General features: G+C 46.7%; 1 protein-coding gene across 1 annotated transcript in view; it reads right to left on the reverse strand.

Moving 5' to 3' along the window:
• The window catches only part of LOC310662661 (uncharacterized protein), a 40256-nt gene that overhangs the window by 15103 nt on the left and 12100 nt on the right, over nucleotides 1-13053 (reverse strand). Inside the window, exons 7-9 of the mRNA XM_083409605.1 lie at nucleotides 12351-12448; nucleotides 10920-11100; nucleotides 9201-9312 (exon numbers count right to left, since the gene is read on the reverse strand). Coding sequence (XP_083265731.1) covers nucleotides 9201-9312; nucleotides 10920-11100; nucleotides 12351-12448 — 391 coding nt within the window. The remainder of the gene's footprint in view (nucleotides 1-9200; nucleotides 9313-10919; nucleotides 11101-12350; nucleotides 12449-13053) is intronic.

Below are 13053 nucleotides of genomic sequence, written 5' to 3' on the forward strand. Positions count from 1 at the left end.
CGTTGCTCGGTCCCTGCTCCTGCCAACCTAGCAGTTCGAAAGCACGTCAAAAGTGCAAGTAGATAAATAGGTACTGCTCTGGTGGGAAGGTAAACGGTGTTTCTGCTCTGGTTCGCCAGAAGTGGCTTAGTCATGCTGGCCACATGACCCGGAAGCTGTATGCTGGCTCCCTGGCCAATAAAGTGAGATGAGTGCTGCGACCCCAGAGTCGGCCACGACTGGACCTAACGGTCAGGGGTCCCTTTACCTTTACCTAGTATGGGGGCAGCTGACCAGGCATGCATATGGTTACTGCTACTCATTTATTCTTCCCAAGAGCCAGCTGTGGAGCTGAAAATGTTGGCTTTACCACCCAAAGCCTGCTCTCTGTTGCCAATGCACAACAGGGAGTGAATATCAAGGCTTCCTCTTGTGTTTTGGGAGAATCATCTTATAGGATCAAAGGTGATGGGAAAGGTGGGGCTGCTTGGGAGGAAAGGTGCTCATGGGCCCAACTCCTGGCCGGAGGTTCGCCAACCCAGGTCTAGACTGAAGTTTGCTGTGAAAACCTTGTGTAATACTGGACTTAACTGCAGCAGTAATGCATAGAGGTTCTCTCATCTATATACTGCTTTGATTGGCAGAACTGGCACTCCTACAGGCGCCACATAATATCCATTCTGCATTTTTAAGAACCCGGTCGTTTAGTTTGGCAGCACGTGAACTTTGAAACTCCCTGCCTATTGAGATTGAGCAAGCGCATTCACAGTACTCTTCTTGGCACCTGCTAAAAAAACATCCTTGTTTAGACAAGCCTGCCCGGATGCTTAGAAAGTTGAGGTAATTTTAATCTGTTTTAGTAATGTTTTGTACGTTTTAAAGTAGGGTTGTAAATTTTTCTCAATATCACTGTTTTCTCTTTTTGTCAACCGCTTTGAGGGTGTGTGGGGGTTTTTTTACAAGTAAGAGGCGTATAAAAAGGTAAAGGTAAAGGACCCCTGACAGTTAAGGCCAATCGCAGACAACTCTGGGGTTGCGGCGCTCATCTCGCTTTACTGGCCAAGGGAGCCGATGTTTGTTCGCAGATAGTTTTTCTGTGTCATGTGGCCAGCATGACTAAGCTGCTTCTGGCAAAACCAGAGCAGTGCACAGAAACGCCGTTTACCTTCCCGCCGGAGCGGTACCTGTTTATCTACTTGCACTGGTGTGCTTTCGAACTGCTAGGTTGGCAGGAGCAGGGACCAAGCAACGGGAGCTCACCCCAGCGCGGGGATTCGAACTGCCGACCTTCTAATCGGCAAGCCCTAGGCTCAGTGGTTTAGACCACAGCACCACCCACATCCCTTTAAGAGGTGTATAAACCTTATTAAATAAATAAATAAATTTAAAGGACACATGTTAAGCATATTACATACTAAATAACTAACGGTAAAACTACCGGTATATATTAATTTAAACACATACAGCATTTTAAATCAGTCAGATATAGTAAGATTTTCACAGAACAGCAACCGCTGTTCCAGCTAAAACTCAGCCTCTGCACATGGCAGAGAGCATAAACTTCAAGCGAGAGACAGCGAGAGAGAGAGTGAAGCGGTCAAAAAGAGGAAGTGAGTTTATCAAAGATTTATGGACAAAAATATCATCTCATCAGAACCGACCCAAGAGCAGCTCCACCTCTACACACTGACATTATCTTTGAGCAGCAGTAGCTCATTGCCAAAGCTTCTGCCTTCACAACCACGCCAGGAGGCAGGGCCGGCCCAAGAAGAAGAGAAGAAGAAGAAGAGTTTGGATTTGATATCCCGCCTTTCACTCCCTTTAAGGAGTCTCAAAGCGGCTAACATTCTCCTTTCCCTTCCTCCCCCACAACAAACACTCTGTGAGGTGAGTGGGGCTGAGAGACTTCAGAGAAGTGTGACTGGCCCAAGGTCACCCAGCAGCTGCATGTGGAGGAGCGGAGACGCGAACCCGGTTACCCAGATTACGTGACTACCGCTCTTAACCACTACACCACACTGTCACATTTTGACACCTGAGGCAAGCCACAAAACAGTGTCCCTCCCTGGTAGGGATAATGGGCAAATGAAGATGTATACCAGGGACAAGGTGGGGAATCAACCATAGCAGGTGGCTGAAGTGGGAATCAACGGCCTGCTTCGAGTCATGTCAAGCCCCAGGAGACCCCAGACAGCAGTTTCTGGGGTGGGGGGAGACCAGCAGCACCTCCTATTTGCCAAGAGGCTGCTGTAGAGACAACATCTGGAGCGAGGTGCCAAGGAGGCGGCAGAACCAGACTCCAAGGCGCACATGGATTGGCGGCACTAACAGGTGATGCATTCCTTGGAGGCTGCCCCGTGGGTCCTGCCGCCTGAGGCGGTCACCTCACCTTGCCTCATGGCGGGGACCGGCCCTGCCGGGAGCATCTGAACAACCAGTCAGCCCAAATTGCACCCCTGAACATTTCAAGTCACTCCTCGTTAAAGAGTAGCCGAAATACGTCCACCTCGCATTAGAAGTTCAGGCACCTCGTTCCTCTTTGATTTTGCAGCTTTCAAAGGCAAACTCTCCTCCAAAACTTTTAACAACAATTCCAAATTGAAGCATTCCCCCTTCATGTTCTGCCCCGCTCCGCCCTGTTTCAACAAGTTCCCAAACTTGGAGCCCTGATCGACTTTCGGAGAAAAACAGGCACTTGTTTTCTGAAAGCTGCAGCGTTATTTAGACGGACAAAAGGGGGGAAACGGAGGCTTACCTTTCCTCATAGACAGCTGGTACTGCTTTAGTGGCGAAAGACAGAGTCGCCCAGGAGGTGGTGTGATTTTTTCACAGGGATATCAACAGGGAAGGGTTTAGGGAGGCTTTGCTCACAAACAAAAGAAATTCAACCCTGGGGAACAGGGCCAAGGAAACCAAAGGTCTCAGTTGCCCAAACAGAGTGTGTGTCATGTGGGAGGGGTTGGGAAATGGAGGCTGGGCTCAATGCCAGTGCAGAAAGAATGTCCTCGGCTGAATGGCTGTGAAATAAAAAAAAGTTTGAAGGAGAAGTCTGAAAACAGCCAAGTTAAGTCGCATCCAAAGGGCGAAGAAATCCCAAGCACCTCCCTTTGCTGTCCCCCCCCCCACCTGACCTATATTTTCTAAACAAATAGGATGTGTGGGCAATGTTGCCAACTGTCGCTTTTTTTTCCATAATATTTTATTAAGATTTTCACATAGAAAAAAGGAAAAAAGAAAACACAAAAATCAAAAAGAAAAACAAATAAAAACAATTCCATTTTCATAATATTTCTTACGTTAGCTTGTTTCCCGGACTTCCCCACACCTCCCTCTCTGTATTCCAATTCAAATATTTAATCAGCAAATCCCTTCCCTCTGTCTTGTCCTTATCTTTATCTTAGTGTGTTGCACCTTAAATTCTTCATCTTTTTAACCTTCGAATTTTCTACTCTCCTTCACCACATTATTACTAATAACCCTTTAACCTCCATCCAACATCATTCTAACATTCGTTAATTTTATAATATTTCTGTAAATAGTCTTTGAATTTCTTCCAATCTTCCTCCACCGTCTCTTCTCCCCGGTCTCTGATTCTGCCAGGCATTTCTGCCAGTTCCATATAGTCCATCGCCTTCATCTGCCAAGGGTTGCCAACTGTCTCAGCTGGCGATTCTCAACATGAAGCCAGAGACAGCTTTGCTAGCCATGGTGCAATACCACAGGGTTGTTGCGAACCAGGGACTGGGAGCCTGTGGGACTCACCAGTCCTAGCCAGTATGGTCAGGGATGATGGGAGTTGGGAATCCAAAAACGACTGGCAAGTCCACGGTCCCTCACCCTGTTATAAACAACCCAGAGCCTGGCCTGCAAAATTCATTATGTGCAACTTTGCAGAGCGGCCGTAAGTAATTCAGTTCCAGCTACAGTCCCTTCCAGTGTGAAATACGTGGACGATGAAGTGCATTGCCTCTGTTCTGCTGGTGTTTTAATGTCTCGTGCTAAAATAATAACAGAGTTAGAGAGACCAAGAACTTCCCCCTCTGCTGCTACCTTTCAGATTTGTTTGTTTTTCAGGTGAGTAAGGGCATACATAGGGACGCAGGTGGCGATGTGGGTTAAACCACAGAGCCTAGGACTTGCCGATCAGAAGGTTGGCGGTTCGAATCCCTACGACGGGGTGAGCTCCCGTTGCTCAGTCCCTGCTCCTGCCAACCAAGCAGTTCGAAAGCATGTCAGAGTGCAAGTAGATAAATAGGTACCGCTCCAGCGGGAAGGCAAATGGCATTGCCGTGCACTGCTCTGGTTCGCCAGAAGCGGCTTAGTCATGCTGGCCACATGACCTGGAAGCTGTACGCCGGCTCCCTTGGCCAATAAAGCGAGATGAGCATCGCAACCCCAGAGTCGTCCGCAACTGAACCTAATGGTCAGGGGTCCCTTTACCTTTTAAGGGGGTACATACAAGGGCCAAGTCCCTGCCAGATTAACAATTTGAATTTATCCATTCATTTCTGTGGGAAGCGCTCGCTTATGTTCCTGAGGATGCTTAGAAATAGGTTTTCCATGTGAACGAGGAATCAACCCAGGCAACAGCGGTTTCTACACTTCATTTCTCTGCCGGCATGTTCGGGTTACACCATTCTGTCCTTCCCTCAGAGCCTTAGCTATGGGTGGGGGGCTAGTCAGGGTTTTTTTTGCCCGGGTGAAGTCTCCAGAGGGGTGCCATTGAGGCTCCAAGCCTGTATGTGTGTGTGTACCCGCAAATGCATGTGTGTGCGTGCCAAACTAAGTCTTTGACATGTGTGAAATACAGTGGTACCTCAGGTTAAGTACTTAATTCGTTCTGGAGGTCCGTTCTTAACCTGAAACTGTTCTTAACCTGAAGCACCACTTTAGCTAATGGGGCCTCCCGCTGCCGCCGCGCTGCCAGAGCATGATTTCTGTTCTCATCCTGAAGCAAAGTTCTTAACCCGAGGTAATATTTCTGGGTTAGCGGAGTCTGTAACATGAAGCGTATGTAACCTGAAGTGTATGTAACCCGAGGTAGCACTGTAAAGCTTTTCAGGCATTCAGCTGAACACGTGAGGGCTACAATTGTGTTTTCAGTCGGGGGGGGTGCATGATTCAGCCTCTGCCCACCAATGTTCCCTGCATGCTTGGGCTCCTCTCAGGCCATCGTAGGTTCAGCGCAAAGGTCTGCAAGGAGGTTTCTACGCTCAGTGAGATGCACGCTTCAAACTGTCTGAGCAATTGGGATTCCTGCCACATGAAAGGTCAAGAGAAGAGCCCAAGGACATAGGGATTTTGAGAACAGGCCTTGCCCCTGTACGTAGTTTTGACCCTCACGTGTTCAAGTGAGCACTCAAAGAGAGCTTCAGCCCAGTGGCATAGCGTGGAGGGTGCGGGGGGCCAGGCGCAACATCTGGGGGGGGGCGCTCGCACTCGCAGCTCTCTGCCCCTACCTGGCTCACTCACTCTCTCTCACTGCAGTGCTGGCTGTGCGAATCCGATCCAAGCCGCCGGGTCGCCGCCCACTGTGGAGGGGAGGGTGCCAGGCGTGCGGTGCGGTGCGGAGAGAGAGCGAGGGACTATCTGGGGGAGGGACAGTGCAGCGGGGGGGGGCGCAAATTACTTGCCTTGCCCCGGTTCGTTGCCCACTGTGGAGGGGAGGGTGCCAGGCGTGCGGTATGGAGAGAGAGCGAGGGACTATCTGGGGGAGGGACAGTGCAGCGGGGGGGGCGCAAATTACTTGCCTTGCCCCGGGTGCTGACAACCCACGCTACGCCACTGCTTCAGCCTCTTAAGAATCCATGCCATTGAGGTATTGCAGGTTCCTCCTCCTCAGGGCCGGATTTAGGTTTGACAAGGCCCTAAGGTCCTGAAGGTAACGGGGCCCTCTTTAGGTCCAGCTGTTCTCCCCTCCTGTTGTCAGGTATTTTTTGCCCTCTCAGTCTCTCATCATTATGTGTCATTGAGCTAAGGTAAAGGTAAAGGGACCCCTGACCATTAGGTCCAGTTGTGACCGACTCTGGGGTTGTGGCGCTCATCTCGCTTTATTGGCCGAGGGAGCCGGCGTACAGCTTCCTGGTCATGTGGCCAGCATGACTAAGCCACTTCTGGCAAACCAGAGCAGCGCATGGAAACGCCATTTACCTTCCCGCCGGAGTGGTACCTATTTATCTACTTGCACTTTGACGTGCTTTCGAACTGCTAGGTTGCCATCAAGCTATTATGGGGCTAATTATGGGTTCCTCTGTGGGGGGTTTTCTGTGGCATTTTTTAAAAAAATGTGCACATATCTCAGGGTTACCCTGAGTCTGTTGATACATCTTTTCTGTGTCATGGGTGTCATGACAGCTGCCTCAGCATGAAAAGACACAACTTGGTATCAGCACATATGGGCAAGTGGGACCATGTGACATAATGTGCTGGAATGCTTCCGTTCAGGGTTCAAGCCACCCCATTCCACCTCTCCTCTCTTTGGTTTTTCACCCTCCCATTGGTCAGTATGCCATTCCTTCTGAGCATGCTCAGTTTCTTCATCTCCATTTTAGTTTCAGTAGACGCTCCTGCCCAAATCCAGCTACATTCAATTGTTTAATTCCTCCGTTGTTAGTTATGGGCAGGTGACTCAGCCATTGCGTTCTGTTTCCCCTCTCCCCTCCCACCCAGTCATGAGGGTTTCCGACAGCATTTTGATGCACACACTTCACGAGTTGTATGTTGGCATCCATCTGTCTTGAGAGATAATGGAGTGTGCCTCTGTGAAGTCAAACTGCGGAAGAAAACCCTTGTTTTAGGAGCCAAAGAGCAAGTCATGGTGGCTTTCCGTCTAGTCAGCTAGCAACATTCATCAACCATGACGGTGACAAAGCTATTTATTGAAAGCAGCTCTACCCAAATACCCTAAACCAGGGGTGTCCAACTTCCAAGAGACAGCCATCTACTCATACTGTAAATAAACTGGCAGTGTTCTTTCTACCCAATGGATTGACTAAAGTTGTTGAGCTTTTTTGGGGAGCCACAGTTGTTGAGCTCCCTAAAGAAAGTTTTTTTTTGGGGGGTGACTGAGGGTCCAATGATCAACCAGGATCAACCAGGGACACCCTACGAACGACCAGTAGATCGCGATCAACCTGTTGGACAGCCCTGCCCTAAATGATGACACTGAGAAGTCACTTCAGGCAAGGAGCCATTCTGACTGCCTGCTTGAGATGCCGCAACAAGGCCTCAGGCCTCCGGGGCTGAGGAAATGTTATACCTGGCCAAGTGTGATGTGCCAAACAGCGTAAGCAAATATACTTTGTAAGGTAATTACAGAAGCACGTGGTCTGAAAGAGGAAGGACTTTATTGGAAACAAAAGTCAACTAAGCATGGGAAAACAAGATGAAGGCCACTCCTTTGGGTCTCTCTCTGAAGCAGTTTCATGAAAGTCAGAAGTCCCAGAGGCAGAGCTGTAGTCGGGTCAGGAGGAAGCCAAAGTCCAGGGGAGCAAGCGTAGATCAGAAAGGACAGAGGCAGGGACTTTGCAAAGGTTAGGCAAATGGTTAGTGTAATGGTTCTAGGGGTTGCTCGTGCGTAAGTTGCCGTTACTCCTGGCTGGGTTGCCTAGTTGAACCCTTTCTGTCAGGACAGCCTCAAGTTCCGTGGCTGCCTCAGTCGCTGGCAGAATCCGTCAGTGGGCGTTTCTTAAACCGCTTCCAGCATAGAAGCTGTTTGACGCCCAGTCTTCTCCTACTTTGCCTGCGCGGAAGTCTTCTGCGCAAAGTGGGTGTGGGCAACAGAGTACTAGTACCCTCTCCGCTGGTCTTCTGCGAGGAGTCCTGGAGCCACCTCTCCGATTCCTCCATCTGCCCCCCTTCTCCACTGGTGTTACGCTGATTTCCTTCCCCAGCGGATGGGCTACCTCTCCCCCTACTGGGACCCTCTCCACCATCGTCCTGGAGCCTTCTCTCCGCCTCCCGCTCCGATCGCAGTTCCCTGACAGTTAGCTCTGAGGAAGGAGCCGTCCGAGAGACCAAGCTGCAAGATTCTTCGTGGCTCTTCTTATTGACGGGTAGTTGAGGAACCTCGCCTGAAGGAATGGTCATATGAGGGAAACCTATTGGCTCCTCAGGACAGCTAAGCTGCTGAGATGCAATGACTTCTTCTGGGTCATTATCTGTGTTACGGAAATTACGGGGGGGCGGGCACATCTTTAAAGTTAAATGTTACAAATATTATACCTGAATGTATCCTTTCAACTTGACAGCTCAGGGAAGTGACCGTATTTTTTGCTCTATAAGACTCACTTTTTCCCTCCTAAAAAGTAAGGGGGAATGTGTGTGCGTCTTATGGAGCGAATGCAGGCTACACAGCTATCCCAGAAGCCAGAAAAAGCAAGAGGGATCTCTGCTTTCGCTGCGCAGCGATCCCTCTTGCTGTTCTGGCTTCTGGGATTCAGAATATTTTTTTTCCTTGTTTTCCTCCTCCTAAAACTAGGTGCGTCTTATGGCCTGGTGCGTCTTATAGAGCAAAAATACGGTACCTAGCTTTAAAAATAATATAAAATCAACTCCTTTGCCAGTTTCCTCCATTCCAAAGCTATTTTCCCCTTGAAAAGGGACTCCAGGAAGTTCCCAGAGGTGACAATTGCTGGGCTCATTGTTAGCCAAGGGAAGCCAAATCTCATCACCTGACTCGCCTCAGGCTCCAGACATGCAAAGGAACTTCTATTGTACTTTTGGGTGGTGGGTACTTAAGACATATTTGTCTATGCTAATCTTATACCTGAGTCTTGCCCTGCCATGTCTGCTTATGCTATTCTTGTACCAAGGACTTGTCTGGACATGTTTGCCAAGGTTAACTCCTCCCCTTTGTGACATGTCAGTGATGTAGCAATGATGCTGTACGAACTGTATTCTGGGATATGGTGGGGAAGTTTTAAAAGTCTTTGTCGCCCCATCCTCAGGGTTGAAAATTCCTCTTTGAACCTGTTGCGCAATAAACTGATCTACAGCTATTTGCTCCGGTTGCTGGCTGGACTCCTTCCTTTATTCCGCAGGGACCCGCGGGCTCTGCCTGATGAGCTGGGTGACTGAGCAGCCTCACACCTAGATTTTTCCGTAACAATCTGGGTAGTGCTAAAGCACAACAAATCTCAAATTAATCACTGTGGGGGCAGGGCTGAGAGAGGAGAAGCCAGTGGCTTTCACCCCCCCTGTAGAGAAAAATGTTTGTCCCTTAGATCTCCGTTCGAAAAAGCAAGGTAGATCCCTTCATTTTCTCCGCATAATCCTCATCAAATCTCTCGTTCTGAGCTACGGTGAATTGGTTTTTCCAGTCACCTGCAATCCCTGGGGAGAAGGAAACCAAAAAATCACTAGGTGACCATCATAAGGCCTATGTTCTGTTCTGCAGATAACCATCAGCGCTGTAATCATTCTAGCCCAGAGCTAGGTACATTTCAGACCATCGAAATCAAAGTTTTGCGTAGGATTTGACCCAGATAGCATGGGCACAAACCATTTGCTGGCAGGTTGGGTCAAACAATTCCATTTCCCAGCGCTTGAGACAATTTGCTTTTCTTCAGTAGAAGCAGCTAATAGCAGCTAACATTAAAGAGCCACAATTATTTCACTATTATTAGTTTTTAAAAGGGAAGGGAGAGGGAATTGGGAGCAAAGCAATACTTAAAGATTTCACTCACTGCAGGGAATATGAACTGGCATTGGGGAACAACAGACAGCCCTTTCATGGGGCATGGTGGCTTTTAAAATGAACTGGTAAGACTTGCAAAGAGGAAGTGTTTAATTTTAAAGCACCAGATTCCTGGAAAGCCTTAACAATGCTTTGGGCTAGTCTACACTGACCTCGGGCCCCACACTTTCTAGACACAGGTTCACACATTCAAGCTCCATGTCTGAGCACTTCTCTCTCTTTTTTGCCCAGCCGCATTCCCCAGGAAAACCCGCTCTTCAACGCTGAATCGGAACAAAGGGCAATTCAGGACTTCTGTGGATTGCAGTTTTCTCTGATTCAGCAGTAAAGAGCTGGTTTCTGCTAGGAAAGCGCTGGAGTGGTGAAGAAGAAGAAGAAGAAGGAGGAGGAGGAGGAGGAGGAGGAGGAGGGGGGGAGGGAGGGAGGAAGGAAGGAAGGAAGGAAGGAAGGAAGGAAGGAAGGAAGGAAGGAAGGAAGGAAGGAAGGAAGGAAGAAAGAAAGAAAGAAAGAAAGAAAGAAAGAAAGAAAGAAAGAAAGAAAGAAAGAAAGAAAGAAAGTGAGCCCCCAGTAAAGAAGATTGGCAAGTCAAATTAATGGAATATGCCAAAATGGCAACATTAACTGGAAGACTTAGAAATCAAGAAGACAACAAATATAAAAAAAGAATGGAAAATGTTTATTGCATATGCACAAAAGCATTGTAAGGAAGTTAATACTCTAGCAGGTTTTTAAAAATACTTGCAGGTTTTTAAAAATACTTGCAACATTAAGGAGAATGTTTAAATTTGGGTATAATTAAAGATAAGGGGGGCAAAAGAACCCAGGGAGGTAATGGGGGGATCTGAGGGATCCCAAAATGTGGATTCAATATTGTGTGAAAATGTTTTATTTTCTATTTTTGTGTGTGTGGTGATAATGTTTAATTGCAAAAATTAATTTGAAAAATTTGAAAAAATACACGTGTTATATACGCACGGAAGACTATTACATTTTTAAATGTAAGTATTTACAGATCTTATGAACAAGAATTCTAACTTTCATATCTATTGAGAACTTGAAAATGTGACGCGAAGAAACTCAGCATAATATTAAAATAATCTAAAAGGTGTAAGTATCTTAAATTGCCAATTTTTTAAACTATTGTTCTGTTGTTGTTGGTTTTTAAAAAAAAACTCTGGTCCCAATTAACGATTTGTGGGAAGCTGAATGTTGCGAGGTCATATTGCATATAAAGGAGACTGACCTTTTCTCATGAAAGGTGATACACTGTGGTCCATTTGGTCACCTGGCATCATGGTATAGTTTGAAGTGGGGTTCTTCTGCATCTCCTTGAACGACGTATGGTGAAGAATTTTATTCACCACTTCCTCCGACACCTCCTTTCCCAGAAACCGAATCACCTTCTCTACTTCACGCTTGGGATCCTGCAAAAAGAGAGGCAGCGGATGCTTCCTGGTTGTCAGTCTTTTGGGGTGGGATTCATTTTCCTGACTATTAAGTCCAGTCGTGGCCGACTCTGGGGTTGCGGCGTTCATCTTGCTTTATTGGCCGAGGGAGCGGGCATGACTAAGCTGCTTCTGGCAAACCGGAGCAGCGCACGGAAACGCCGTTTACCTTCCCGTTGGAGCGGTACCTATTTATCTACTTGCACTTTGACGTGCTTTTGAACTGCTAGGTTGGCAGGAGCAGGGACCGAGCAACGGGAGCTCAGCCCGTCACGGGGATTCGAACCGCTGACCTTCTGATCAGCAAGTCCTAGGCTCTGTCAGCAAATTCAGGTTTTGACATTATTATCTGATTGGGAGTTCTTACTTGACAAACCCAAAAGATCAGACTTTTGGTATTGAGCAAAAATGACTGGAATAGGCACTAGGGAGTGTGGGATAACATTTGTTTTGATGAAAGACCATCTCAATTCCTAGGAAGCAAATAATAATAAATGCTCATTAATGTGTCGTCTGGAGAACAGTATATCCGGACTGGATCAACTGTTTCTAAGATGAATCTTCGTCAGCTGATGGTGAAATTAAATACATTACATACAACGAATGACAACAAAAATAAAACTGAGCAACTTGCATAATGAAGAAATAATAAATAAGGAATACATACCAAGTAATTTTTTAGAATATCCATACAGGTAAATATAATACTTGTGGATCAGAGCTCGCTAACCAGTGTAGCTAACTGATGCTGATAAAACCGATGTAAGAACTTATTAAGTTATTCACAGGTGTGTCAAATAACAAATAATTAAAACAAAATAAGAAAATTTAAAGGTACAGTATATCAAATCTGGCATCACAACACAAGCTGAAACCATAAAATTATAGACTTTAAATAAAATACTTCTTGGGCATTGAAAGGCATCCTGTCTGCATCGTGGTGTTCCTCACCAGTAACTTATTACGTTGACTACTCTTTGGTTATGGACTGACATATATATTATTTGGATATTATTTGGAAATTGGAAATTTTGGATGACATTCTGCTACCGACAATAATGCATTTATTACATTTATTAGCTATGTGTTGCAGCTGTATTTGAGCAGATATCTCTGTATTGCAACACAGGGGTTTGTTTTTGTCACTCCCTAAAAAGGAATCAGCAGGAATGCTCAATAAACAGGCTGTCTGGGAGCATCATGCCTTTAGCATCAGAGGTTTCACACACCTCCTTCATGTCTTCATAGAAGAGATACAGAATATTAGGGTGGGTCTTCTTCTTCTCCCACCATCCTTTTACATGGTCATACCAGGATCCAAATGCCACTACAAAGGGAGAGAGGGATGGGCAAATAATTCTCTTAAAACTCAGATTACAAAAAAAATTAAAAGAATACAGACAGACAGACAGAATATCAATATGAAAAAGCATCAATGGCTAAGGCTACTAAGAAGTACAGTGGTACCTCAGGTTACATACGCTTCAGGTTACAGACTCCGCTAACCCAGAAATAGTGCTTCAGGTTAAGAACTTTGCTTCAGGATGAGAACAGAAATCGGTATCCAGCGGCGCGGCAGCAGTGGGAGGCCCCATTAGCTAAAGTGGTGCTTCAGGTTAAGAACAGTTTCAGGTTAAGTAGGGACCACCGGAAAGAATTAAGTACTTAACCTGAGGTACCACTGTAAGTCCGATTGAACACGTGGACCTTGCTTCTGCATGGGCTCTGACTACATGAGATGGACACAATATTTGTTTTCTTTCTTAATTCTTCCAGCTTTGCACATACCACAGAAGCTACCTTTCTATTGCAGATATATCACATTTGCTAAACCCCGAGTGTACTATACAGTGGTACCTTGGTTCTCAAATGTAATCAGTTCCGGAAGTCTGCTCCAAAAGCAAAGCGTTCCAAAATGAAGGAGCGCTTTCC

This window comes from Podarcis tiliguerta (genome assembly GCF_965153285.1).
Source record: "Podarcis tiliguerta genome assembly, chromosome: 13".
NCBI classification, from domain to species: domain Eukaryota; kingdom Metazoa; phylum Chordata; class Lepidosauria; order Squamata; family Lacertidae; genus Podarcis; species Podarcis tiliguerta.